We start from the raw sequence: 24,354 nt of genomic DNA, 5'->3' as shown, positions 1-24,354 counted from the left end.
TTGTGTCATTCAGCAGGTTGGCTGTTGGCAAAAATAGAAGCCCTTATCTTGTCAGTCACCCTGATTTTATGGCTGTATTTAAACTGTACAAGAGCAGAACAGGACTTTATGGCTTCCTAGAAGGACCTACAAATGCTCATGTTGTACAAATGCTCATGCTAGCATAGCAGTAAGCCATGAGAAAATAGCAGTTTCCTCCCTCTGTTTTTTTTCTGCAGATTTACTGACTGGAATACACCTAAATTTTTACTAACATTCAGTGATGTAAATGCCATTTGATGAGCATACCTAATTTTGCTTACTTGTCTTTGCTATTCAGTGTGTTAGTGTATTTGTTTACTGAAGAAACGCACAGATTGCAAGGCATTGCCTCTTTGTTAATGTGGTTTGGTGAAGATCACTTGCAGTCTTAAACTTTACCTGATTTGGGGGAGGAAATCTCAACAGGATTAACCACTAAATAATTCTTTGCTTTTTCCACCAGAGGGCAGATAAAGCTTGCGGATTTTGGGCTTGCTCGGCTGTACAACTCTGAAGAAAGGTAAGATACAATTACACTGTGAAAAAGAATTCAGAAGTTTAATCTTTCTGCATAACTCTACTATGGGCGCCAGAAGACTGTTTTGTTTAGAGGAAATCTTATTGTATTGTAATAGCTTAGGAAATTTAAAGAAGTGCACGTTGTCTTGCACTGCATAAAACCACAAAAGTCTTTTTGCAAGTGTATTGCTTTTCCAGGTGTTCTGGATAAATAACTGTAGAGAGTGGTCATATATTGATTGGAAATTAAGAGTTACAGTCCTAGGTTTCTGGTCCTGTAAACCTAAAGTATATTTTTTCTGTTGATATACTGAAGACTTTATTTAGGGAAAGCAAATTTTTTTTTTTGCTGGCACAAAGTAGTAATACTGTTCCCTATTCAATGAGCATTACTTTTGTGTGAGATGTAACCTTACATTTGAAGAGGTTCATTGTACTCCTTAGGCAGTCAGTGACGTTGAATCTGCTGGAAACAGAGATACAAGTTTAAATAAAAGTTATCCTGAAACTTCCTGTGACTTGTGCTTCTGTTGTGCTTGGCTTCATTATACTCATACTCCAGGAAACAGGTGCACAGTTTCTTATGATTAAGAACTTCTGTATTTACTTTGTAATGTATTTCTCATGTGGAACTGAGTTTTCAAAATTCAAGCTGAATGTTCACTACACTAGTATGTACATGAGGTGGTTGGATACCTCAGCTTGCTTTGATTTCTGCATGCTAATTTGGGAAATAATATCAATTATGTTAGCTTTATGGGTTTATTGTTTTCTCACAGAGCTCTTGGCTTGTTCATGAACCTGATAGCCTTAGTTTCACTGTATTCTGAGCTGTCATTTCAGGAAAATATGCTTAAGTACAGTTATGAAAACTGTTCAGTATAGGAGCAGGGTACGATCATCTTAAACAGTTGCTGCCTAATTATTTTTGGGTTTGGATGTACTTATAATAAAAGGTTTGATGTTATCCTATCTTCTTGTTTTAACATGCACCAAATTGACCTAATGGTTTGGTTTTTTTCCTTTGGTTTACTATGTTTTGTTTTTTTTAATGTCTGTTTTTAAATGAATTTACATTTTGCTTGTAAAACTCGCTGATAATTAGGATTTGAAAATTCAGCATCTTTATAGTGCAAATAACAGGTTTTACTGTGCATCAAACAACAATATTACACCATTACGCATAAATGAAACCAAGATTAAAATGTAATTAAGCTAGCTAATAGAATTGCCAGTTGAACTTGGGAGGATAACTAGAATTTCATTAGTAGATTTTTGACAATTCTTTTGTAATTCATTTCCCTCCTAAGTAGTTTCTGACCTGCAGTAACAGACATAATTAATGTATACCAACAAGTGTATAATAGCTGCTACTTTAAATTCATGTATTTTGCATTTGGTTTCCTATTGTTTGGAATTTAATACTGTTTAAAAGGGTACAGAATTTAGTAGTAGCATAACAGGGAGGAAATAAAAATTTAAATAAATTCCCATTGGTTGTTGTAGTTGTGCTCCTTTAAGTGTTATTCTGGTGGAATTAAACATGTTTGGAGTAGGAGATACGACAGATTGCATGAGAAGACATCTGTTCAAATAAAGAGCACCATATACTAATATATATGAGCAGTGTGTCTGTAGAGAAAGTCCATACCATGTAAACATTTCATAGAGGAATGCTTGCTTCAGAGATAAATATGATAAATGATGGGATTGTTTCCAAAAACATGCTACATTTTTAAAATGAATTGTGGAGTTTGTTAATGAAAAAAATACTCAGATGATTTTGGAGAAATGATACCTGTATGACTGAGTATGTTGTAAGAGCTTGTTGGACTTTCTTCTATGGTCGTTCATACTCCACAATTAATATTACTGTGCTTTCTGTTTGGAGTTACTTGATGTTAGTAAGAGTGAATTATTAAAACTGAAAGAATTCTGGGTTCACTTTTAAAACACCCTTGCTGAAACAAAACCTAAAATTGAACATCTGTTTTCTGCTTTCCATTCTGGACTGTTGATACTGTATCTCAGCCTGTGCACATAAAAAATGTGTGTCTAAGATAGTGGAAACCCTTCCTTTAGTGGGAGGGTAGAAAGGATTATTCCCAGTGACCGGAACTTCTGGTTAGAGCTGTAGAGAATTAAAGATGTTGTGAAATATAGGAAGATATTGGAAGCATTCCAGGCTTTGGAATCAAAATTGTTGAAGGATATAGTTCCAGAAAAAGGCTTTGTATCTCTTTTGCTCCTACTTAAAGAGGGGAAAGTGACTTTTTTCTTCTTTTTAAAATGTTTGTAGAGGTCTTATATTCAGTATGCTAATAATCAATATTTGCCTGGAAATTATTGGTTTTATCCAAGCAGGTAGTCCTGGTCCTGACTAGCAGTGTAAATATAGTGTTGCTCTCTGAATAGTAATTGAGATACAGGATTCACATAGCATCGAGATGGCTGTGTGGTTATTACTTATATTTTCAATCTGGCCTTTGATAGCCTTGGTCAAACAGTTGCATTTGCCTTTGTGCAGTTACTGTTTTGCAGGACTAAAATTAAGAGTGGAAGATTGTACAGCATCACAAAGTCCTTAAGGTATCACTTTTTCAGAGGTGAGATGGTAGTAAAATGATAGTTCTCTCTTTTTCCTCCCCCCAACAGCCGACCATATACCAACAAAGTTATTACGTTATGGTATCGGCCCCCTGAACTTCTGCTCGGAGAAGAAAGATACACACCAGCTATCGATGTTTGGAGCTGTGGGTAAGAGTTTGGACAGAAGTGTAGCAAGGACAAAAACAAGCCAAAAATAGATCTTAAATGTTTCTATCAATCTATATTAAAAGCCATAATGATGGAATTATGCAAAACTGTTTTACAGCTGCATCCTGGGTGAACTTTTTACAAAAAAGCCAATATTTCAAGCAAATCAAGAACTTGCACAGCTGGAACTTATAAGGTAACTTGCAAGCACTGACTCATAGTAGGTGCCTCATAAACTGACAGGTTTCTTTTGTTGGTGTTAAAATCGGAGATAATGCACTGTGAGTGTTCTCCAGTACTCAAGTTATTGCCCTGAGTGAGATGTTAGAGGTTCTGAAGGGTGTGTAAAGCAAATGGCTTTTGCACAGACGTGGAGAAAGGGTTTTTTTTGTGAGTATTCTATGCTCCTAGCAATGTACAGTTGATTAGTAAGAGGGTTTTTTGTAGAACGGCTGGAATTGCCTGTTACTGAAATTGTAAAGAGAGAGTAATCAAAATGCCCATTATTTTTTAAGATGATGTTGCAACTTCCTTGCAGCAAATCAAAATAAGAACATGGACAATAATAAGGACAAGTGGTATTTGAGAGGAGTAGGTACTTGGCATGCTGCTGGCCTTGAGTTCTTGTTTCAAGCCTACCACATACGCACCTGGGCTTTATTATTTTTGTGGAAATATTTCTGTTCCCTTACAAACACTTGATGGAGGTAAAAATTTTGTTCCTTTCCTTGTTCTCAATAAATCACAGAATGATAGGTATTTAACTCAGTGGAACCAGAGCATCTTTTTTCTTTCCCTTCTTTCAGCAAGTAAAAATTGCTCGATTCTGATATCATAATTGATCTTATAAACAGGGAGAGGTCTTTTTCCTAGAAACAAGGGGAAAAGTTCTACGGAACTTACAGAACCTGAACAGTAAATGTTCCACATTATTTTAAAAATTAACTTAATAAAAAATATTACAAAGTTATATATTGAAATGTTTTTCAAAACAGATTGAACAGTAGCATGTTTCTGTGTAAAGTGTTATTAGCCAGCCTGGACAAATTAAGTTTTTTAGGAGGTGCAGAGCATATCAGTGGTCATTTTCGGTGTAAGGAGAGTTAAACTCCTAACTTGGGGAAATTTTGCTTTTGAGCACTAGATGGCATTGAAGAATGTTACAATGAGTCATTTGAGGGGGTTTTTTCTTTGTGTTGTACCTCTGGTACAGAAAACTAAAACTTTGTGGTTCCCTTCTGCTGGAAGCATCTGCATTTTTCCTCTTTATTGCTGCTATGCATTTACTTTGATGTTCAAAGGTAGAGCTGAAGTAAAATTTCATAGGAAGAGATAGATGTGTTATTTTTCTTTTCCCTCCTGAAAATTACATACCCCAAACAGTGTAAAGTCAGATTGGTTTGCATAGCATTTGAGGCGTGTCTAATAGATCATCAGTTCTCTAACGGTTTAAATCTGATAAATAGGAGGGCTGAACTAGGGAAATGTATTTGCAAAATGTCCTTTTACGATTGCCTGCATCAGAGTTTAAAGCCTTGAGTGTATGAAAATGCCGCCTTAGTTCTTCTGCTCAGAAGTGTGATGTTGATCAATCTGTGCTTAGCCATCCTTTGTTGGATAAAATGGGTGGGGATGGAGCGGTAAGAGTAAGACTGTGGGCAACTCTGTTTGTGGAGATAAATGAGGCTTGACACATAAAACTCATAACTGAAGTAAAAAATACAGATGTTTTCTAGTGGTCAAATCTTGCTTCTGCCTTGAGGCCTTACTGAGATTTTTTTTTTCCCTTTATGTGTTCAGTGTTAAATAAATTCTCAGTGAAAAGTGGGTTTTCAGCCATTTGGTATATCATCTGTGGCATTGGGAGCTAAGGACATAAAAGTTATTCGAACCATGGGTTATCCAGTTCAAGTCAAATACACAGAGTCCTGTTCAGACATAGTGAAGGATGTGTGGGCTGGGCTGAGGCAGAAACAGTAAGTTTAGTTTGGGCGGGGTGATTACCCTTTGTAGACAGTTCTCCATTATTTAATGTGTTAAGCATTTGACAGTAGAGAAATTTTAGCTAAAAATAACCTGAGCATTAAAATTGGAAATTATTTTGGTTTTCACTGTACATGCAAGAATAAAATGACAGCTGTGTTCATTTGTGGGTTTGGATCTCATACCCTTTTTTCCCTTCTTTTTGGTACAGCCGAATTTGCGGGAGTCCTTGTCCAGCAGTGTGGCCTGATGTTATAAAATTAGCTTATTTCAACACAATGAAACCAAAGAAGCAGTATCGTCGAAAACTGAGAGAAGAGTTTGCTTTGTAAGGATGAAGAATTAATTTAGCCAACTGTAATAGCATTAAGTTTTCCTGGAGACTTTATGGAGTATTTTCCAGAGAATGAGCATAGATTAAGTGTAAAGCAAAAATGTCTTTAGGTTCTTGTCCTTCCCATGATACCCACAGAGCTTGTATTAACCCTTATTTAATAGGAACTCGAAGAAGAGAAAAGAAGGCCCTAAAATTTCAGGCACCTGTCAGCTTTCACCTAAGGAAACATTTGTTTTCCATGATTGGTACACCTGCTTGTTGCCCTGTCCAAAAAACTTGATTGTTATTTATTAGTATAACTGGCTACAGCTGAATATGCGATCTGGTTAACATTACAGTCTTTTGGGTCATAAATCATTCAACACAGAGAAGTTATCTGAACTATATGTTCTAAAGTACTACCACTGGACTAGTTTTGTGCAAATATCACAAGTGAAAGTTATGGAAAACAGCTGTAAGCTTGTTTTAAAGGGTTTGTTCCCCTCCTTCAGGTACTGTGGGTTTCTGGAGAAATGCATCATCTGTTCATACTAATGAAACTAATATCTTTAAAGCAATAAAATTATTATCCGTGGACCAATCAGAAGTGCAACTCCCTGGGTGCTAAATTCCAAAGTGGACAGTAACACAGTCTTGGCTTAAAAGCTTTGGGGTGTTTTTATGTAAGGACAACGTTTAAACAATTAAACAACACAAAGCAAAGAAAGCTTATGTTATATGGTTATATGGTTACACAGGTAGTAAAAGGCGAAGTTTATTTCTGCTTCTTGCTACCATGCTCAGGTTGTGAGTGGATTTTGTTAATATGTAAGTTATTTGAGGAGTTAATGATCAGTTATCTTGGAAGGGATGTGTTTCTTGTAATTTTGTGCGGAAGTGTATGATACAAAGTAAAAATACAATGCTTTTCTCCATTTTGCACTTTTGTAGCATCCCACCAGCTGCATTAGATTTATTCGATTATATGCTTGCTCTGGATCCCAGCAAACGCTGCACAGCTGAACAGGCTCTTCAGTGTGAATTTCTGCGAGATGTGGAACCATCTAAAATGCCTCCTCCAGAGTAAGTCATTTGCACTGGTAATGGTCCTTACCTCTATGGAATGGGAATGTGCACTGATTTCATTAAGCTTATTATGTTTCAGTTAAATTAGATGGTGACAGAACAAAAACATTGGTATATACAGTTGTTGAATGGTGATTCTGCAGTAGAATGGTTGTGCTGCTGAGTGACTCTTACACTGTGACAGCTGTGCTTGTGGGCATCTGAGAAGTTTCATTTGTCATTCCTAGAACTAGTTACTGAGTTACTTCCTTTAAAGAAAATACTCTTCTGTGAATGTTTCTAATGTTTAGAAAACATCATTCCCCTTTTATCTCTGTTTATCGGTGTCTACTTTTTCCAAGGGTTTTGAAGTCCTCCATGAATCTGAATTGCCTTCTTTGATGGTAGAATGACACTGGGTATAGAATTCTACAAAGGTACCTGAGAGTTAAAGTGAAATACCATAAATTGTTTCCTAAGCCAGATTCTTGGTTTCACAGGCAGGAAAAATGAAATACTTTGTGCAGGATTTTTCCTGTCAGTTTCTCTGAGGGCAATGTACTGCAGTGTCCAGTAGGATTTTGGCAGTGACCTAATCATCATTTTAATCAGTACAAATCTTACTGAAACAGGCCCTGAGGAAAACAATGAGGATGTATTACAGAATCTGCAGGTCTCAATTCTTTCCTCAAGATAGCTGTCAGAACATAGAACGTTCACTATTGTTTGAGTAAATTGAACCTTCAAGGCAGCCTGTACTGATTTCTTTTTAATTAGTTACCAACTGGAAAAAACGTTTGCATTTTATCTAAGGATTTTATTAAAACTCTTTCAAGACTTACCTGTTACATACACATGGTTGTTACACAGAATCATAGAATGGGTAAGGTTGGAAGGGATCATAGTGGGTCATATGGTCCAACCTCCCTGCTCAAGCAGAGTCATCCTAGAACACAGAATTATGTCCAGGTGGTTCTTGAATATCTCCAGTGAGACTTCACAGCCTCTCTGGGCAAATGCTACTAATGCTCCTGAAACGTGATGCTAAGAGGTTTCATTGCCTGAATATGACTATATCACTGTGTGAAAATCAGAAATTAGCCATCTTAGGCTGTTTGCTGAGTCTCAGAACCACTTGTACAGAATGTTGCTTTATGTGCATTTTAAAGTAAGTGAATGGGAAGAATTTTTATTCTTCAGGGATGTGGTAATGCATCCATTCTAGAAGCTGATATATGGTAATTCAAAACAAACTAGTCATTGGTGTCCTTTTAAAAATTAAGAACTACAGTCACTTCTGACAGCGTGCACAGGAAAGTGTTGACTGTTCTCTTGAAAGACTGAAGTTCTCTTTTGGGAAGAAGCAGCTGTTCATTCAAAGAAAGTGACAGCGCTGATTGCAGGGATGGTAGGATACTTCTCGCAATGAGTTCTTGCTTGCTTCCATTTGTTTTTCAGAAAATACTTGGCAGGTCTTTGACCTGCTGTGTGGAGAGAGCGAGTAAAGCAGTTGTCATAGTTGCCTTTCCAGTGTCTCTTGTCATCTGTCACCTAATTTTTCTATGTTCCTGGGTGACAGAACAGCTAAGACAGTTACTAATATGTAATAGGAAAACATAAAACACTGTTTTTACTGCCTGTCTCAGTATGTCTGTTATTTATGGATGGGTCTTCGTGTTCCATAGGAAATCAAAATTGAGCTGCCTGCAGGAAACTGTAATGGAAGGACAGAATTAGTGGCCGATGAGTTCCTTAGGAGACTTTTGTCTCTGCATGTGTCTGTCTTAAAGGATCGAGACATGCCTTGTTCTTCCTAGTATCTCAGTTTTGCTAGTGTTAAGTGCTATTTATTCATGCAACTTATTTCTGCAACGTTTTTCTTTTTTTTTCCCCTGTGTTTTTTGGCCGGCTGTGCTGTAGACTATAAATACTACATTGCCATCTCTGTTATTGTGGACAAATATTTGACCTAATGAGACAGCAGTACTTTTACCAGTGGACAGAAGGACCTTGAAAAAACCACTTGCATATTGATAACTTTGTCATCTGTTACTATGTGAATTGTATTTCATAGCAAGTGTGCAGCATCGATTTTGAAGTCTTGAATTACACATATAATTAGGCTTTTCTTAAGTAGGAGTTCAAGAAAATATCATTCTCATTGTAAGATACGTGTTCCCCTTTTCTGCTAGAAGGACCTGTGCTTCTGAAATAGGCAATCAATGAAGAGATTTCAGCCAGAAAAAGCAGGTCTGAGATTTTGCTGGCTTTTGAGTGTTTTCTGATGTATATCTGAGTTCTAGTATGTTCATCTTTCAGAAGTTACATTATGTATAACTCAAATATTTATTTTACCAGTATGGTTAAAAAAATAAAAATAGTTCTGGGATAAAACTGATTATCTCTAATCATTCTTTGCAGCCTTCCTTTGTGGCAAGATTGCCATGAGCTGTGGAGTAAGAAACGCAGAAGACAGAAGCAGATGGGCATGACTGATGACTCAACAGCAGCTAAAGTCCCTAGGAAGGATCTATCCCTAGGCATGGATGAGAGCAGAACCAACACCCCACAAGGCATGCAAACTTCTTCCCAACTCAAAACTCAGGGCAACTCTAGTGTAGCACTTGGTCAGTAATATTTTCAGTTCTTATAATTACCTTCTACTTGGATTGCACCTCTAAAAATTTTAGATGTTATTTGCAGAGTATTGACGTCTCCTGGATTCTTGAGGGAGTAACAGTGTTGTAAGTTAAATCTTTGTTACAAAAGATTTACCTTTGCTTTTGGAAACTTTTCAGTTTTACCTAATTTTTCAGTCTGGTCAGAGCAACTACCTTGCTTGCTCTGTATTTTGAGAGAATTTTAGCTCTTGCTCATCTGTAATTCTTTTGTGATTCCACAAGCCAGTAGCTGTTCAAAGTTCCTCACAATCTCCATAGATTGGAGAAGTGTTATTGGTATTGATAAATGGATCAGAAGGCAGAGTTTAGAACAGTCATCATTTCAAATGGAACAGAATCCATCTGCATGTTATGATAGTCTTCAGCTTTCCAGGTTGTTGGGGCTGAACCAAGTTGTAAAAAAAATAAACACCAAAAACCACCCCCAGAACCTCATAAGCCATGCAGTATCTACCTCTGTAGATTGCACAGCCATTAATTCTGAAACTTAACCAGAGTATCTTGCTTGAGACCAGTTTTATGAATATAATAAGAAGAGAAAAGTAATGGACTATATGGACTCCATTTGAGGTAGTCAGCAGTTTAGTGATAGTTCTCTTATGCTGTGTAGAAATATACAGAGTAACAACACCAAATGGATACCTGACAAGATTAATTTAGACCATTTTTGACTGTGCAAAGTGACCATAAATCCTATGGCATTGATACAGGAGTTCAGCTGAAAAACAAGCAGTTAATGCATTCATAGTACCTGAAAATTCTTTAATACTAACCATCTTGAATCAACTCTTAATTTAATGGTAGAGCAGAGGTCCAAATAATCTGTGCCAAGATATATAGAAAATGGTCATTTCGATAATACTTTATTGTTTAAATCTATGCTGCTTCACTTCTTTCAAAATAAACCACCACAACAGGTGTTTGAAGCTAAGAAACTGCTTTGATATCCCAACCTCCTTATTCATGTTCCCCTGCATCATCATAATCTCCTCTTATTTGTGTCAAACTCCATTTAAATGAAGAAACTGTATTCATTATATATTTCTTGGTACTAAGTGATGGACTTCTCGTCCTTCAAGCTCAGCACTTGCTTTTGCATTTATACCCTGAGCTCCTGGGCCATCTAGATCCTGGTCGCTTGTGCAGGTCTTAGAACCCAGATGCTGAATTAGAATGGGCCAGAATATGACTGGAAATGCATTTTGCAGATGGCTACTTTTTAAAGGGATGTGATATGTCAAAGATAGGAAATTTTACGGGGATTGGATATCTTGCAGCTGCCTGAAGCAAGTGGCCTTAGGCCCCAGCTTAGTTGTATTGTAGAAAATTGAGCTCCAGCTTGATGTTTTTCCATCTGTCCAAGTGCATGTGTGCACCTCATGGAAGTCAGTTTGTTTATATTGGATCTTACTATGCCATTTCCTCTAGATACTCCCCCAAAGGCAGTTAATATGTAAAAGCATTCCATTTCTATGTTGTCCAAACCCATGCTTTGCCTGTTGTGTCAGCTATGCTAGATTAGTCTTCTTTTGAGTTTCTGAATTATGCAAGTTCTAAATAATACTTAAAAACACCTTTTTTGTCTTTAGCGAAAACAAGCACTGGACAGCAGTTAAACCAGAATGAAGTGGCAATCCTGCTAAACCTGCTACAGTCTAAAACAAGTGTTAGTTTGGCACAGTTTGCCCAAGTATTGAATATTAAGGTAAACCCAGAGACTCAGCAGCAACTAAATAAAATAAATCTTCCTGCTGGAATTTTGTCAGCAGGTGAAAAACAGTCAGAACAGCAGCAGCAGCAGCAGCCGCCGCCTCCGCCACCCCCGCCAGAGCAGGAGCCTCTAAAACAGCAGATCGTCACCCAGCCTCCTGTGCCACCTGCGCAGCTGGGCCAACCTAAAGTTGAGACTGATGCTGCCCAGGCAGCTGTGCAGAGTGCATTTGCTGTTCTGTTGTCTCAGTTAATAAAGGCTCAGCAAACAAAACAAAAAGATTTTGTGTTGGAGGAGAAGGAAAACGGATCAGGAAATGAAATGTCATTACAACTCAGGCAGCCTCCAGAGCCCTCCACTCCTGCATCTGTCAGCCGGGACGACGTGGAATCTCCAGCACCTGGCTACCCACATCTGATCAAATCATTATATATGTCTGCAGGTACTGAAGGCCTTTATTGCTAACCAGCAAATACTTTAAGCACTGGAGGTGTAATAGTTTGGGGTAGAGAATTAACACGTTTGCCATATGAATCTGTGTGAGTATTGGAGATAAAATTGATTTTGTCACGTTTTTTGTCTGGATCATAGAATTTGTGTCTTAGCGTAACAGGTACCATGCAGACAGAGCAAACAATGTTCCCCACGCTAAGAGGTACACAAGTATTAGTGATGAAATTCTGGGGGGCTGGGGTTTTCTTAGTGGTGTGTGTGGTAGAGAAGGCAGTCTTCTCTAGCAGATGCATGAATGGAATTTGCCAGTTTTGACTGTGTGTTTAGGTAAAGCATATTTTGATGAGAGGATATTTTATTTTGGGGTTTCAATGCTGACTAGAGCAATTGCTTACTGTCAAATTCTATAAGTGGCTATTTGCAACTGTTGCACACATGGGTAAAGGTTTCCATTGGAGTACAGTCGAGGCTTCCGTACCCTTCTCACTGTTTAGAGCTCTGTTCATCTTTTTGGATTGCTATTTCAGTTTCTGTTATATGGTGGTGTATGTATTGCTTTGTGGTTTGCAGCTGTTGAAAGAAATATTCTAAAGTGCTTTGGGACTCTTTTCTGAGGGTTTTTGGTTTTTGGTTTTTTTTTTTTTGAGTGGTATGCTTTTTTGTTCATGATTTTTTTTAAACCTAGAGCTTTGCTGTTCCTTGATAGGGTGGCCTTTTGTCCCTTGAGACTTTTATCCTATTTGTGAATCTTTCCTGATCCCTCTTTGAATTTTCTAGTGTTTACATGTTGCTTGAGTTTCGTTTCGGTTATTTGGTTTTGGTGGGGTGTTTTTAGGGAACTCTTACTATTTTTCTTTAACTGCTTGCTGGTAATCTTACTTGAAGGAGAAATCTGCATCATGCTCCTGAGGCAAATGAGCTGTTGCCAAATTTTGTTCTCCAAAATAATTTGTATAACTACTGATAAATTTAACTAATAAGTTAATGGGAATTGAAGTAACAAACCTCTGTTTTTGCAGGAAAGTCCTTTCCTTTCTGATACTGTTACTGTGTGTTTTTATTCCAAAGCTTTTCTTTTTCATCTTCATAGGTCAAGAGGATTTGGTTAGGCAGTCTGAGATGAGGCTTCTAAACCGAACACCCGAACAGGAGCGCCCTCGGATCCTGCCTCCAGATCAGCGTCCCCCCGAGCCACCAGAGCCTCCACCTCTCACTGATGAAGACCTTGATTATCGGACAGAGAATCAGCATTTGCCTATAACTAACTCTTCAGGAACAGATCCTCATGCAGGAGTGAAAGCAGCTCTTCTGCAGCTGCTTGCTCAGCATCAAGCTCAGGCGACAACAGAGGAGCCAGTACAAACGAGTGTGGATTATCAGGCTAGAGACTCCTATGTTACAGGCCCAGACTACAAGGATAACTTTGGATCATCGTCTTTTTCATCTGCCTGTTACAGCAGTAGCGATGGAATAGGAAGTGGATCATCAGGAGTATTAGAAAGGAGGAGTTTCCTTGGAAACTCAGATATTCAGTCTTTGGATAACTACAGTACTGCTTCATCTCACTCTGGTGCTGCCCCTCCTCCATCAGCCTTTTCAGAATCCTTTCCCAGCTCAGTAACTGGTTATGGAGACATTTACCTCAACACTGGCCCCATGCTATTTAGTGGAGATAAAGACCATAGGTTTGAATACAGCCACGGCCCAATCCCAGTTTTGGGGAGCAGCAGTGATGCCTCCACAGGGCCAGAGAGTACGCACTCTTTGCCCTCAAAGATGCACAACTATAGCTATGGAAGTAATTTGCAGGAAAACCCCAGTGGCATCAGCCACATGCATGGACAGACTTGGACTTCTCCTGCCCAAGGACCTGGCTATTCTCAAGGATACAGGGGACACATTAGCACATCTGCAGTGAGAGGGCGAGGCAGAGGATTACCATATTGAGTATCTGTTTTTCCTCAGGCACACCATTTTTATCTGGAAAAACTTTTTTTTCCCCCCCCTTTAGCTGCAGTTTAAAGCAGCAATTCAACAGACTTGAATAATGTTAATTCAACAGCTTTATTTTTATGTGGAAAAGGGTCTTGCATACAGTAGGAAAAATTAAAAAATGCTTACAACTCATGCTGTCTGAAAACTAGATAAATTGATTGTACATGTTCACAAACTCTAGTTCTGAATTTTATTTTGTATTTTGGCAGTTTTAAGTGGATGCTAAATTTAGGGACATCAGCTTTTTATGGCACTCTTTCAGATCTTCTGAACTATGCACATTTGTGCTTTTTTTGTAAGTTTGGACCAACTTTTATGTAAAAAAAAAGGAAATTTTACAACAATCAAAGCAGGGCACTGATTTATTTGGTATTTTTCTTTTTACAGAACTACCTTTAGTCAAAGGTCACTGTCAGTCTTTGCACTGCTTTCAGTGTTATTGTGGAAGGTGTACTTTGTGCTCATTTCAGATAATAAAACACAACCTTTCTCTCGATGCAAAATTTTATAAATATTTGGTCAATGTTTTTTTTTTTTCTTTCAAGAAAAAAAAAGAATGGATGTTCTGGTAAAATGTCCATCTCCCAGGCTTGTTTATATAAAAACTGTTTTACTTGAATGGTAAGTGCCTTAACATGTAAGCTTAAGGTCTGCAAAAATTTGGAAGTACTTTATAGATCAGTATGAACATAATGCCTAAACCTAGGTAGTTAACAAGAGAATTCAGATAATAATAAGAAACTCAAATAGGTCATAACCTTGTGCTGTTTACTTTACATGGGCCAGTTACTTAGAGACCTGATCTTACCTTGGTGAAATCGTAATTTCCAAATTGAACTTCATGAGAAACATAAAAAGTGAGGAGAAGAATGAAGAGTGTAGTTTTTCCTCAGCTCCCTCTTGGAGTTGTTATAAGTGTTTTAGTTCCTCTGCCAAATAAACTCTACTTCATATGTCCTTACCAAGTGATAAAATAGTTTTTTCTCTTAAATGTCAATAGCAGTAATTACTTTACTTTGTGTGAAAAGCTGACATTCTTGTCTTTTTACCACAAGTACGTCATTGTAGAAAGTAACCAAAGGAAAAATGACCAGTATTTAAAGCAACAGCAAAACATTTGACATTAGTTCTAATTCTCTGTAAACTTGTAATTGTGCCAATTAATTGATTTTTATATCTGCTATTCCACGGAACATTTTAATATTGGAATTGAGTCTCTCTGAACAACTGATAAAATTATTATAGTTAAAACTCTTATCAAGAGCCACTCCTCATACTAATTACAACTTCCAGCATGTTTTTTTCCTTCCTTTGACAAGTGGTCTCTCTCCTGCAGAGAGGAGGTATGGTTATATTTTGCCTGTACGTAAAAGAATGTTTTGAAGCCCATATTGGAAACAATTTTCCAACTGATTATCCAGTTGACAAATCGGTACCTTATGTAACTGAGTGTTTAAATATTACTTTTTAAAAAAAAGTAAAATTTCTACTTACACTATTACAAACGTAGTCTTGTCAGTGACTTTTTGGATTTTCAGAGTAGAAGCCAAAGCTGTTGGTGTTTTGTCTTGATTGAAAATCCTGGTTCCTATATGGCTAAATCCCACCCTGTGGAGCGTGGAGAAACTCACTTCGCTAACTACGTAGTGTTTGAGGATCTGGCAAATGGGGAGCAGAGAGAGCGTCCTGCTACCTACAGTGTCCCTACAAGTCTGGCAGTTGCCTTCACTAGACACAGTAAAAAAAATCCTGGGATCTGAAAATATAAGTGGCCAGGTCGGAAACAAATACTTATGACCTGAATAGCCTGTGCTTAAGAAAAGCAAAAGTTTCACGTGAATGACAGTGCATTGGATAGTTTTCCTTGAGTAAGGACACCCTTGTAGCATTTTTCTGCTAGTGAAATTATAAAGACAAAAATCATTAGTGTAGTTTAGATATGGACAGTGTCAGCTAAGGCTCTTTGTTTACTAATCTTTAAAAAACCCAGTCCCACAGAGATACACAGCTTGCTGCCTTTTTTTTTTTTTTTCAGAATCAAGCAAAGGCCTTAAGCTTTTAGGCAGTTACTTACCCTGAAAGTGTGCACTCTGGGGTTACTCACCTGCAGTGTGACTGCAGGTGATAGTTGGCCTGAAGTGCAGGTAAGTTCAAATGGAAAACAGATCTCAGAAGACTAAATGAATTGCCTTCCAATTAAAAAATGCAAGGAAGATGTTTCCTTGCAGTCTCCTACTGCTTCCCTTTTGGAGGTAATTTTTTAACTCGTTTAGTTCACCTCATTTAGTGCAGAGAAGTGAGTAACACGCTGCCTGTGTAAAATGACAGTGCAGTTTCCTTATGGGCTGGCAGTACTCTGATACATTGTTCCACCAAAATGGATTTCAGTCTTTGGCCATGAGAAACATGGCCTGAGCACAAGCAATCCTGACTATGAGGAGAGAGATGATGATGCAATAGACACTTCACTGCCAGATGAATCAGAAACAGAATTCTGGCACACTGTGGTAGATGGGTACTGTACAATGACTTTTCCCCAGTGTAATGATGATTAGCTTGTGACTTTTGAACACTGCATTTGCCTGGGACAACAGTGTTGGGATAATTTGGAGGGAAAGTTAATGTATTTCCACATGTGATAATTCTGAAGAGATTACAGTCTCTGCGACCCAGGGGATCTTCCTGGCTCTTTTGCTGGCAGCCTTTCCTCCTGGGCCGGTGGAGGCTACGCGTGAGCTGCACGTGGCTGAGGAGCTCTGCCCTGCTTCTCCAGGGCAGCCTTCGGGAGGCGTGGCGGGAGGATTGCTCCTGCAGCTGCGCTCCCCTGGCCCCGGAGTTGTCTAGGCAGGTTAGCAGCCAGTGAACTGGCGGGATTTAATGACTGTAGGTCCACAATCATTTGCACCCAACCCGTGTATTACCTGTCAGCGTTTCTTTTGAATTAAAACACATGATGAGGAGCTTTTGACAGAATTTTACCTTTTTAGCAAACTCCACTCAGCAGAGAGAGTCTGTGCTAGTTTGGCAATTTCCATCATGTGGCCCTGGCATTTTTGATGCAATAGTAGACGTTCTGAAAACTGCGTTATTTTTCTGTGGAGGTGTGGCTTTTTTTACGTCCCTCCCCATTCCTTTGGGGTTATATTTTCTGTGCTGCAATTCTGTGCTACAGAGACCTGGACACTACATCGAAAAGTAAGTGTTGTGTGTTTGTATTTCTAAATAAACATAGTGAAATACTGTAATAATGGACTATCAAGTAGGAAGTACTTCATTATTTATATTAAGTGGTCTTTAGCCATACCAAGAGGAAGAAAGCGAGCACAACTGGACTGCTATGACCATGACTTAAAACACTTAGACTATTATAATTCTTAAACTCAGCCAAAGGAAAAGGAAACAGCTTTTATGGATTGCTAGTTGTTATGCTGAACAGAAGGAGCAGTGTTAGGGAAAAGGTGTAAAAATACATGTATCCTTTAATATAATTTCTTGGGAAAATAATTTTTAAATGGCAAACCTTTATATTTTCTTATGTTTCCATAAGATGTGGTATATGTTAAATTTTCTCCATCCCACAGTACTGTAAGGTGCTTTCTAGAAGCAAAGGCAATAAGTGCTGTGTTGTAAGTTCTTACACTTCTGAGTGCTCTTCTCCTTTTGCTTGTTGCAGGAGGCAGTTTCAGTTTTGGTTAAGTTTACAGTTGGAAGAGTTTAATAGATAATTGTGTGGTAAAAACTAAAGTACTGAAGTAACACAGGATACCTCTTGTCTGCAGGCAGATTAGATCTTGGACCATGTTTCCAAGAGAGGAAAATCTCACATGTACTTCCTGATTTCTTCTTTTCATTACTAAAACACACAAGTGTTTTACATACAACATTTCTCCCCAGTCTATTCTGTTACTGTGTTTTTTACATGAGAAAATTTTAGCTATTTCTTGATAGTTTTGGGATGTTCTACATTTGCAGAAGTGTGTCACGAAATTAAGGAATTGCCAGAAAATTGTTTTGAATTTGTATTTAAAAATGGAATGACCTTGGGTTGACTTAAAATTGAATTAACGTGCTTATCAGGGTGAAGAATACTTTATTGCAGGAGTTATTTCAAGACAACCTAATTTAAAACAAATTGTTATGCTTCAGCTTGCTTACTCTTTGTTATTTTAAGCCATTTGTATATAAAATGTATTGTGTGGCCTGTAAATAAAATACACGAAAACTTGAAGTCTTTGTTTTCCCTCTCTAGTTATCAAAAAGCATTTCAAAAGAACACTGAGAAACTTTTTTTTAGTACCCAGATGAAAATAATTTTCAGTGTGTTGAAATTCTTTAAGTTATTTAAGAAAAAATCTTTGCTGCTCCAGTACTGTTTCCAGGGTGCAGCGGAGCATCCCACCCAGCACTGGTCATGCAGCAAAAGCTGGCAGTGTGCTGGGACACAGGTGTGGGACGTGGCCTTCTCCAGTGGTGAGAAGCCAGTTCCAGCACCTGGGAACTTCTCAGAATGGTGGGCTATGTATAACTTTACATGTTTTCTTGGCAGTGTCCAAGCAGAGCTGCAATTAATATTCCCCACCACAGTCTATTTAAAGAGGATGGGGGGGTGGGGTGTGTTAGAAGTAACAGGAAATCAATCCCAAAGAGCCAGGTATTTTCAGTCACTGGTTAGACACTGTAAATTGAGCCTGGCTTAAGCAACTGTGCTTTCAATGCCTGAGGCTTCTTTTGCTTCTTCCTACTGTACCACTTAATCTAATGAAACTGTTTGCATTTTTCAATAAAGTTCCATACAAAAACATGGCACTTGCTGCTATCTTCAGTTCTCCAGGTTGGATAGACTGCTGCTTCATCTCTTGTCATTGATAAAAGTCAGAACATGGGACTGAGAGTTCAGTTGGAAGTTGCAGGGATCAGCAGCAGTTACATAGGTGCCGTTTGACATTAGGCTGCCAGGATGTGTAGCTGTAGCCCAAAACATCTCACTTTGGAGACAATACTTTGATGACAGCTACAATTAAAGCCTGGACTTCAATTCTGATGACAAGATCAGGCTGTATTACGTAGCGTGTTGACTTGCACACAGCAGATCTGGCAGTTGTGTGTAACCAATTCTAGTTGTCTGCTCAGTTTTTCTCATGTAAGCTGCTATTGCAACCAGTAACGTGACAAAGATGGCTCTGGTTTGTGTTGGAGTATGAAACTGTAACGGTTTGAAAATGGTGCGGCATCCCATTCATTCAGCTGTTACTGCCACATGGGTGTGTAATGAGGTACCAGTAATAATTCCAGTGGGATCTGCATGAAAATCAGTATCCTCAGCTGCAAAAAATCAGCATCAAGTGAAAGATGAGAGATTGCAAATAACTGCAGAACAACAGCCTGTATCAACACAGAGCAAGGAATGTGTCTGTGAAATTGGAGGCAAGAGAGGAAACCAACTATCTTATATCACAGCCATGAATTACTGCCTGTTAGCTCTGAAAGTACAATGCAGGTTTGCAAAAATTTCTTTTAAATTACCAGAACCAGGATTAGGTTGCTTCTATTTTTAAGGAATGCCTGTAAACCCTGACAGGCCATCTGGATGAATGGGACTACAGCTACCAAACTCCCCAGTGTGGGAGAAAATGAGTCAGAACACTTTACAGTGACAGAAAGAAGGGGAGAGAGAACTTACTTGACAAATAAGGGGAACTGTTTCTTTCCCCAGTCAACTATTCGCTTTGATGGAGCTTGAGGGTTTTGCTTTTAGAATTGTGTGCTCATTATGGCTGCTTATTTTGGTGGGTTTTTTTTATCGCCCCCGGAGAGAACTCACAGTCAGAGGAACCTTGAGTCTGAGCCTATGGTAGTGTTTTCTTTTTCTTCATGTATAGCAGCCCTTGCTAATAGGCAACGCTCAGATCATTTTACGCAGCATGGCTTCAATTCCGCTACAGCAGTTCCTCTGTGGGCACTTTGGATGTACTATTGCTATGGCCAATTCTCATAATATGGTGAATATATCTTTAATGGGACTTCTTGCAAAGAGGCTTTGTGAGGATTTTTTTCAATATTAGAAAATACAGGGTAGAAGAGAGATAGCTGGTTAGAAAAGGGAATACTTGAGGGTAAGCGTTACAGAAACCAGACTGGGAGCTCCTGGTATGTGCAAGCAGATCTGACAGCTGTGTGCTGCCCTTAAGGTAACTTGGGGTGATTAATTGGTTTCTGTAGTTAGTATTTGGCTTGTGCAGATGTGTGTTTGTGCTGTACTACCTCCTATGTGCTAGGGTACTGTGTTAGCTGCTACAGGACATAGTTATAAGCAAGTGTTTAATGTGCAACAATGTCTAATACAGGTGCCTTTTTTCTTTCACCCAAGTTCTTTTCAGACCTGTTTTATAAATGCACACAGCATGTCAGCAGGTACTGTCATGGGGGAAAAGCACACTTTCTCCTGCCCTTCAAATGTCTTCTGAGGATCTTAGTTTTGCCCAGGTGGCAGTGGTAGGGAAGTACTGATGCCCTGCTGCTGGAAGCACCAAGAGCTGCCAATGCTGGTTTCTCTCCTAGCTCTGTCTCTAGGTCACCCTGAGCAAGGAACTGTACAGAGAACTGGACAGAAGCCTGACTTCAGGAGGTGATTTTCCCCAAGCAAGGAAGAGATCATTACTTAGGTGTCCAGCAAAGGTATTTCTACTTTCATTCTTCATCCTGACCAATTGCAAAAAGGATCTATGGGAGTGATTTCAAAGCAGGACCTGGTCTGGCAGTGGTTTTTATTTTTTTTCCCTCTGCTTTTTTTTACCGCCATTATCCTTCAGAGAGCTTTTGGATGTTAGAAACCACCTGCAAATCAATGTAGGGTTGAGAGATCGGGACTTCTGCTTTGCAGCTGCTCCACTGGCAAAACATACATGAAATTACAGAAGAGGAGCATCCCCTGCCTTTCTGTGCTAGTTAAAACAAAAACACATCCCCATACTGGAAAACAAACAATGCTGTGCCCAGTGGACAAAACCAGCCAAAGTTATCCATGTGAGGTCCTGTAACCTTCCCTGCCCACAAATACTCTTGAAAAGTCATGTGATCCCCAGGCTGGAATCCTTGCCCTCAAGACAAGGAAGGCAGTGGACCCTCTGGCAGTGGCAGGACAGGTACCTTCCTGCTTTTTTGCAGAACAAAGATCAATTGGAACCATTTTTTAAATCTCTGTTTTCATGAAAATCGTTCATGGGGGAGAGGGGTTGGGCAGTGGACTAAGAACTACAGACGACATGGGAAATGAACAGAAATCTATTTATGCTGTATATGAGGAGTAGTAAATTATAGTAAAAAAAATTTTCTGCAGATGGTCTGGCAATTTCACATTGGGAAAGTATTACTCTGAACCTGGCAGACTTGAGAAGCTATGTACATTTTTCTCCGCAGATTGCATCTTGTTATGGATTGCAGATCCTGCTCTGAGACATCCAAGCAAGCACATACAGTTACACAAAACAGTGAAAGAAGACATGCATGTAGTAGTAGTAGTAGTAGTAATTTTTATTTGCAAACTGTACTTGAAATTACAATGGTGCCTTCTGGGAAAAATGACAAAACACCCAACAAATTCCACAGAATTTAACAGACCTTTTCTATTAGAAATTCAACTCTATTTCAGCTTCTAGCATCAGGTAAATTGTACATGGCCTTCTCTTTCAACTGATCTCCTGGGAAGTTCCAGTTTGGTTTGGGTATTTGTTGTTAGTCTCAACTGTTAGAATGCAAATTGCTTCCTGACATCCAGGGAAATATTCTGCATGCTTTATTTAAGCACCCGTCATTTGTTGCTACCTTGCAGCCTCTTCCACTCTTCTTTTTCATTCCTCAAGTCCTGTATTAAGGTTTCAGCATTACAAAGCTTTTGTATTGTATAAACTATTACAGGATGGCCTTCATTATGGGAAGCAGTATATCAAAGCATTGAATAGGTATTTCCATCAAGTTCTAAACGTATCTAATTGTTTGAGATACAGTCCCAGTATCCTCCTGTCTTGGTTAAAATATACTTCTGTCTAAATATTTCATCAGTATGACATGTTTGTGGTGGCAAGAGCAGAAGAGGAGTAAACAGCATCCAGCAGAACTAAATATGGTCACTGTGGTCCATAACAACATGTGGAAGCTGGTAGTTTAAATTTAGGTGAGATCATCAATTGCCTTTACAGAATTGGGAAGATAAATGCAATGAGAATGAGAGGGATCAGTTTTATTGACTAATTAAAAATTAGAATGTCTGAAACCTTTTTCTGACAACAAAAGACACTGCAGTTAACAGTAAAAGGTCAGGATTTCATTTGCAGAATAGAAAGAATATCAAATGCAGGTGCTTCATTGACAATTTCTGGGAATCTATTTCTAGTTGTGTTTTAAGTGTGATCAGTATTTAAAACAGGTTCTGCTGTAAGAAATGGTGGTAACTGACCAAGTTTCTACACAATTCGGAGACAACAATTTGACAAGACTAAATCAACATTAAAAACATACAAGCACATACTTTGCTGTGCAAAGACTTCAACAGGACACTGGCTTGACCCCTTCCAACTGGGCACTATTTGGTTGTGTAATGCTTTCACAAGTCATGTAACTGCTGGAGGATTTCATGGGACAGGAGAGAGAACACATCAACAGCAGCATTATTAAATTCATAAGCACATAGACCCAACAAATGGGAATCAGATTTCTTATTAGTAGAATATTTGTAAAGCAGGTGCCCCAAAGTGTACTGGGGAAGCTGGCAGCCCCTACTGTTCTTCAGAGTAGTTCTAGAACTGTTCTTAAGTGGGAAGCCACTCAAACTGTCGCTAAATGCTCTGTAGCCACTCAGAAAAAGCAAGAAATCAGGTTTGTAACACTTGTATTACACATTCTGTGTTTTGCGAAGCCTCATCTGCATCATGTGATATATGACATGTTGTTGCATAATAAGTTCAGCATTTCCAGAGCTTGACCACTACTGGTGATTATTAACATTTTTAGGCTCAATTTTCTGTAGCTTTAAAAAAATAAGATGCATGAAAAGACAATTATTATGGTGACAGTCCTATGCTTTAGAAAGTGATTATGCCACTTAAAGCTCCTGTCTGGAAAAAGTCCCCAACCAAAAAAACCCTTCAGGACCTGAAACCTCAACTCTGGAAGTGAATTTGTGGCTTATTTTTCTGTTTCTAAAGTTTAATAAAATAATAATTTTACAACACCGTCACAACTGGCTTTCTGATTCATTAATTTGAAAAGCTGAACCACATTTGCATCCAGGAAATGAGAGAGCAGGTGCTGCACCAGATTAGGCATCAAATCAGTTATGAAGATCCTGGTCATTAAAAAGAAGTCTTGTTAAAGTAATGGCTAGTAGAGCTAAACACACCACTTTACTCCATGATAATTGTTTAAGAATCTTCCAGTGAAAGGGATTACAGCACAGATCATTTCCATATGCAGTGAAATTCAATAGTGTAAGTATCCCTCTCTAATTCTTAGGAGACTGTGAACTCCATTGCTACAGTGTTGTGAACGAAAACTTAAAACTTTTATCTTGGGTTGAAATTGTTCCTGCTGTCATTGCAGGTTTTAGGTCAGACAAAAGATGAAAACCAAAACCCCTGTTAAATGCAGCAGGGATTTCCCTTTAATTCTCCTGTGTCAGAATTTCCTTTTTGAACACAATTTTTACTTTTTTTTAAAATAAAACTACCTTCCATTTAAAAAATTGTATATAATTTGGCATACTTATTTTAGCCACAGAAGACTTGAAATGCAGCTCTCCTGGAGAGCCATGAAGCACAAACATGTGGATTATCAAAGAAATCATGGAAATTCTCATTTATCTGAAGTTCATGAACGCTTATGCTGTAAGAAGTGGATTTCTTTTGTTAAGAGTAATGTTTCTATTTGTATTCTCTACAGCAGAATTGAAAGGTGCTTGGGGAAATGTGTTTTTTTTTCAGATGCTCACTGAATTAAACAGCTACCACTTATAATTAGCATGTGTTGGAAAGCATGGCTGCCTTTCTGCTGGCATCCCTCCTGTCAGGAAGGCAACACATTTGAAACTTGCTCTGAATATTTTATGAGCTTTAGGGAATGACATGGGGAGAACAGGAAACACTGGGTTCTCTACTGCCACAAAGTACAGACACTAGCTATTTCTTCCTCACCTCACTCACAGCAATGAGGATGATGGGCTACAGGAGAGTCTATGTATAAAATATGCAGCAACTATTCTGAGAGGAAATTAAACAGTGTCAGAAAAATGCAACCAGATGCAGCAGATACCTTGATAACAGGGATTTAAAGGTTCTTTGCACAAGCTTTCTACATACTTGGAATTTTATTTTAGAAGCTATTTAAAGTACAGGAACACTGCTGGTAGTGTAAGCTGTCTTCAGTTCCAAGAAGGACATAATTTGTCAGTTCATTCATTTGAAAGCAGTTATCACAGTTTCTCAACCTGTTGCCCATAGTGCACATACAGCTAACATCTGAAAATGAACAACCATGTGATTTTCCTTAGTGTAATTTTATTGCCATAGGAACCAGGAGGCAGACAAGAGAAAGCTTTAGGAAAGTGCAATGGCACCGTTATTTGTGGTTTATGCTGTGTAGTCATCCACAGGAAGTTGTCAATTAGCTTGAGTCCTCTTCCCTTGTTTTAGCAATAGCTTGTGTGATGCTTGAAAAGGTAATAATCTGCATCAAAGAGGTTTTGTTCTTCTATTTACTGGTCTTTATACTAACAGTTGCATCAACATCACATTCAGCAGTTTGAACTCTTAGGAATTTCCTTGTGCATACAACAAAGATTTAAACCTACTGGCTCTACAGTA

General features: G+C 38.5%; 1 protein-coding gene across 6 annotated transcripts in view; it reads left to right on the top strand.

Moving 5' to 3' along the window:
- The window catches only part of CDK13 (cyclin dependent kinase 13), a 47,332-nt gene extending 29,603 nt beyond the window's left edge, over positions 1 to 17,729 (top strand). Inside the window, exons 7-14 of one of the 6 annotated variants that reach the window (XM_051798697.1) lie at positions 485 to 541; positions 3,196 to 3,297; positions 3,416 to 3,493; positions 5,492 to 5,608; positions 6,548 to 6,679; positions 9,083 to 9,234; positions 11,112 to 11,495; positions 12,597 to 17,729. In XM_051798697.1, the coding sequence (XP_051654657.1) occupies positions 485 to 541; positions 3,196 to 3,297; positions 3,416 to 3,493; positions 5,492 to 5,608; positions 6,548 to 6,679; positions 9,083 to 9,234; positions 11,112 to 11,495; positions 12,597 to 13,453 (1,879 nt within the window). In that variant the 3' untranslated portion in view covers positions 13,454 to 17,729. Of the gene's footprint in view, positions 1 to 484; positions 542 to 3,195; positions 3,298 to 3,415; positions 3,494 to 5,491; positions 5,609 to 6,547; positions 6,680 to 9,082; positions 9,289 to 10,931; positions 11,496 to 12,596 lie in introns of all 6 variants that reach the window. The other 5 variants (XM_051798696.1, XM_051798692.1, XM_051798695.1 and 2 more) reach the window with 5 other exon arrangements.
- Positions 17,730 to 24,354: the final 6,625 nt, after the last annotated feature.

Source organism: Manacus candei, unplaced genomic scaffold (genome assembly GCF_025592945.1).
Source record: "Manacus candei isolate 608988 ecotype Guabito, Panama unplaced genomic scaffold, ASM2559294v1 h1tg000049l, whole genome shotgun sequence".
NCBI lineage: Eukaryota > Metazoa > Chordata > Aves > Passeriformes > Pipridae > Manacus > Manacus candei.
Note: the sequence above shows the minus strand (reverse complement) of the source record. Positions and strands in the feature narration are given on the sequence as shown.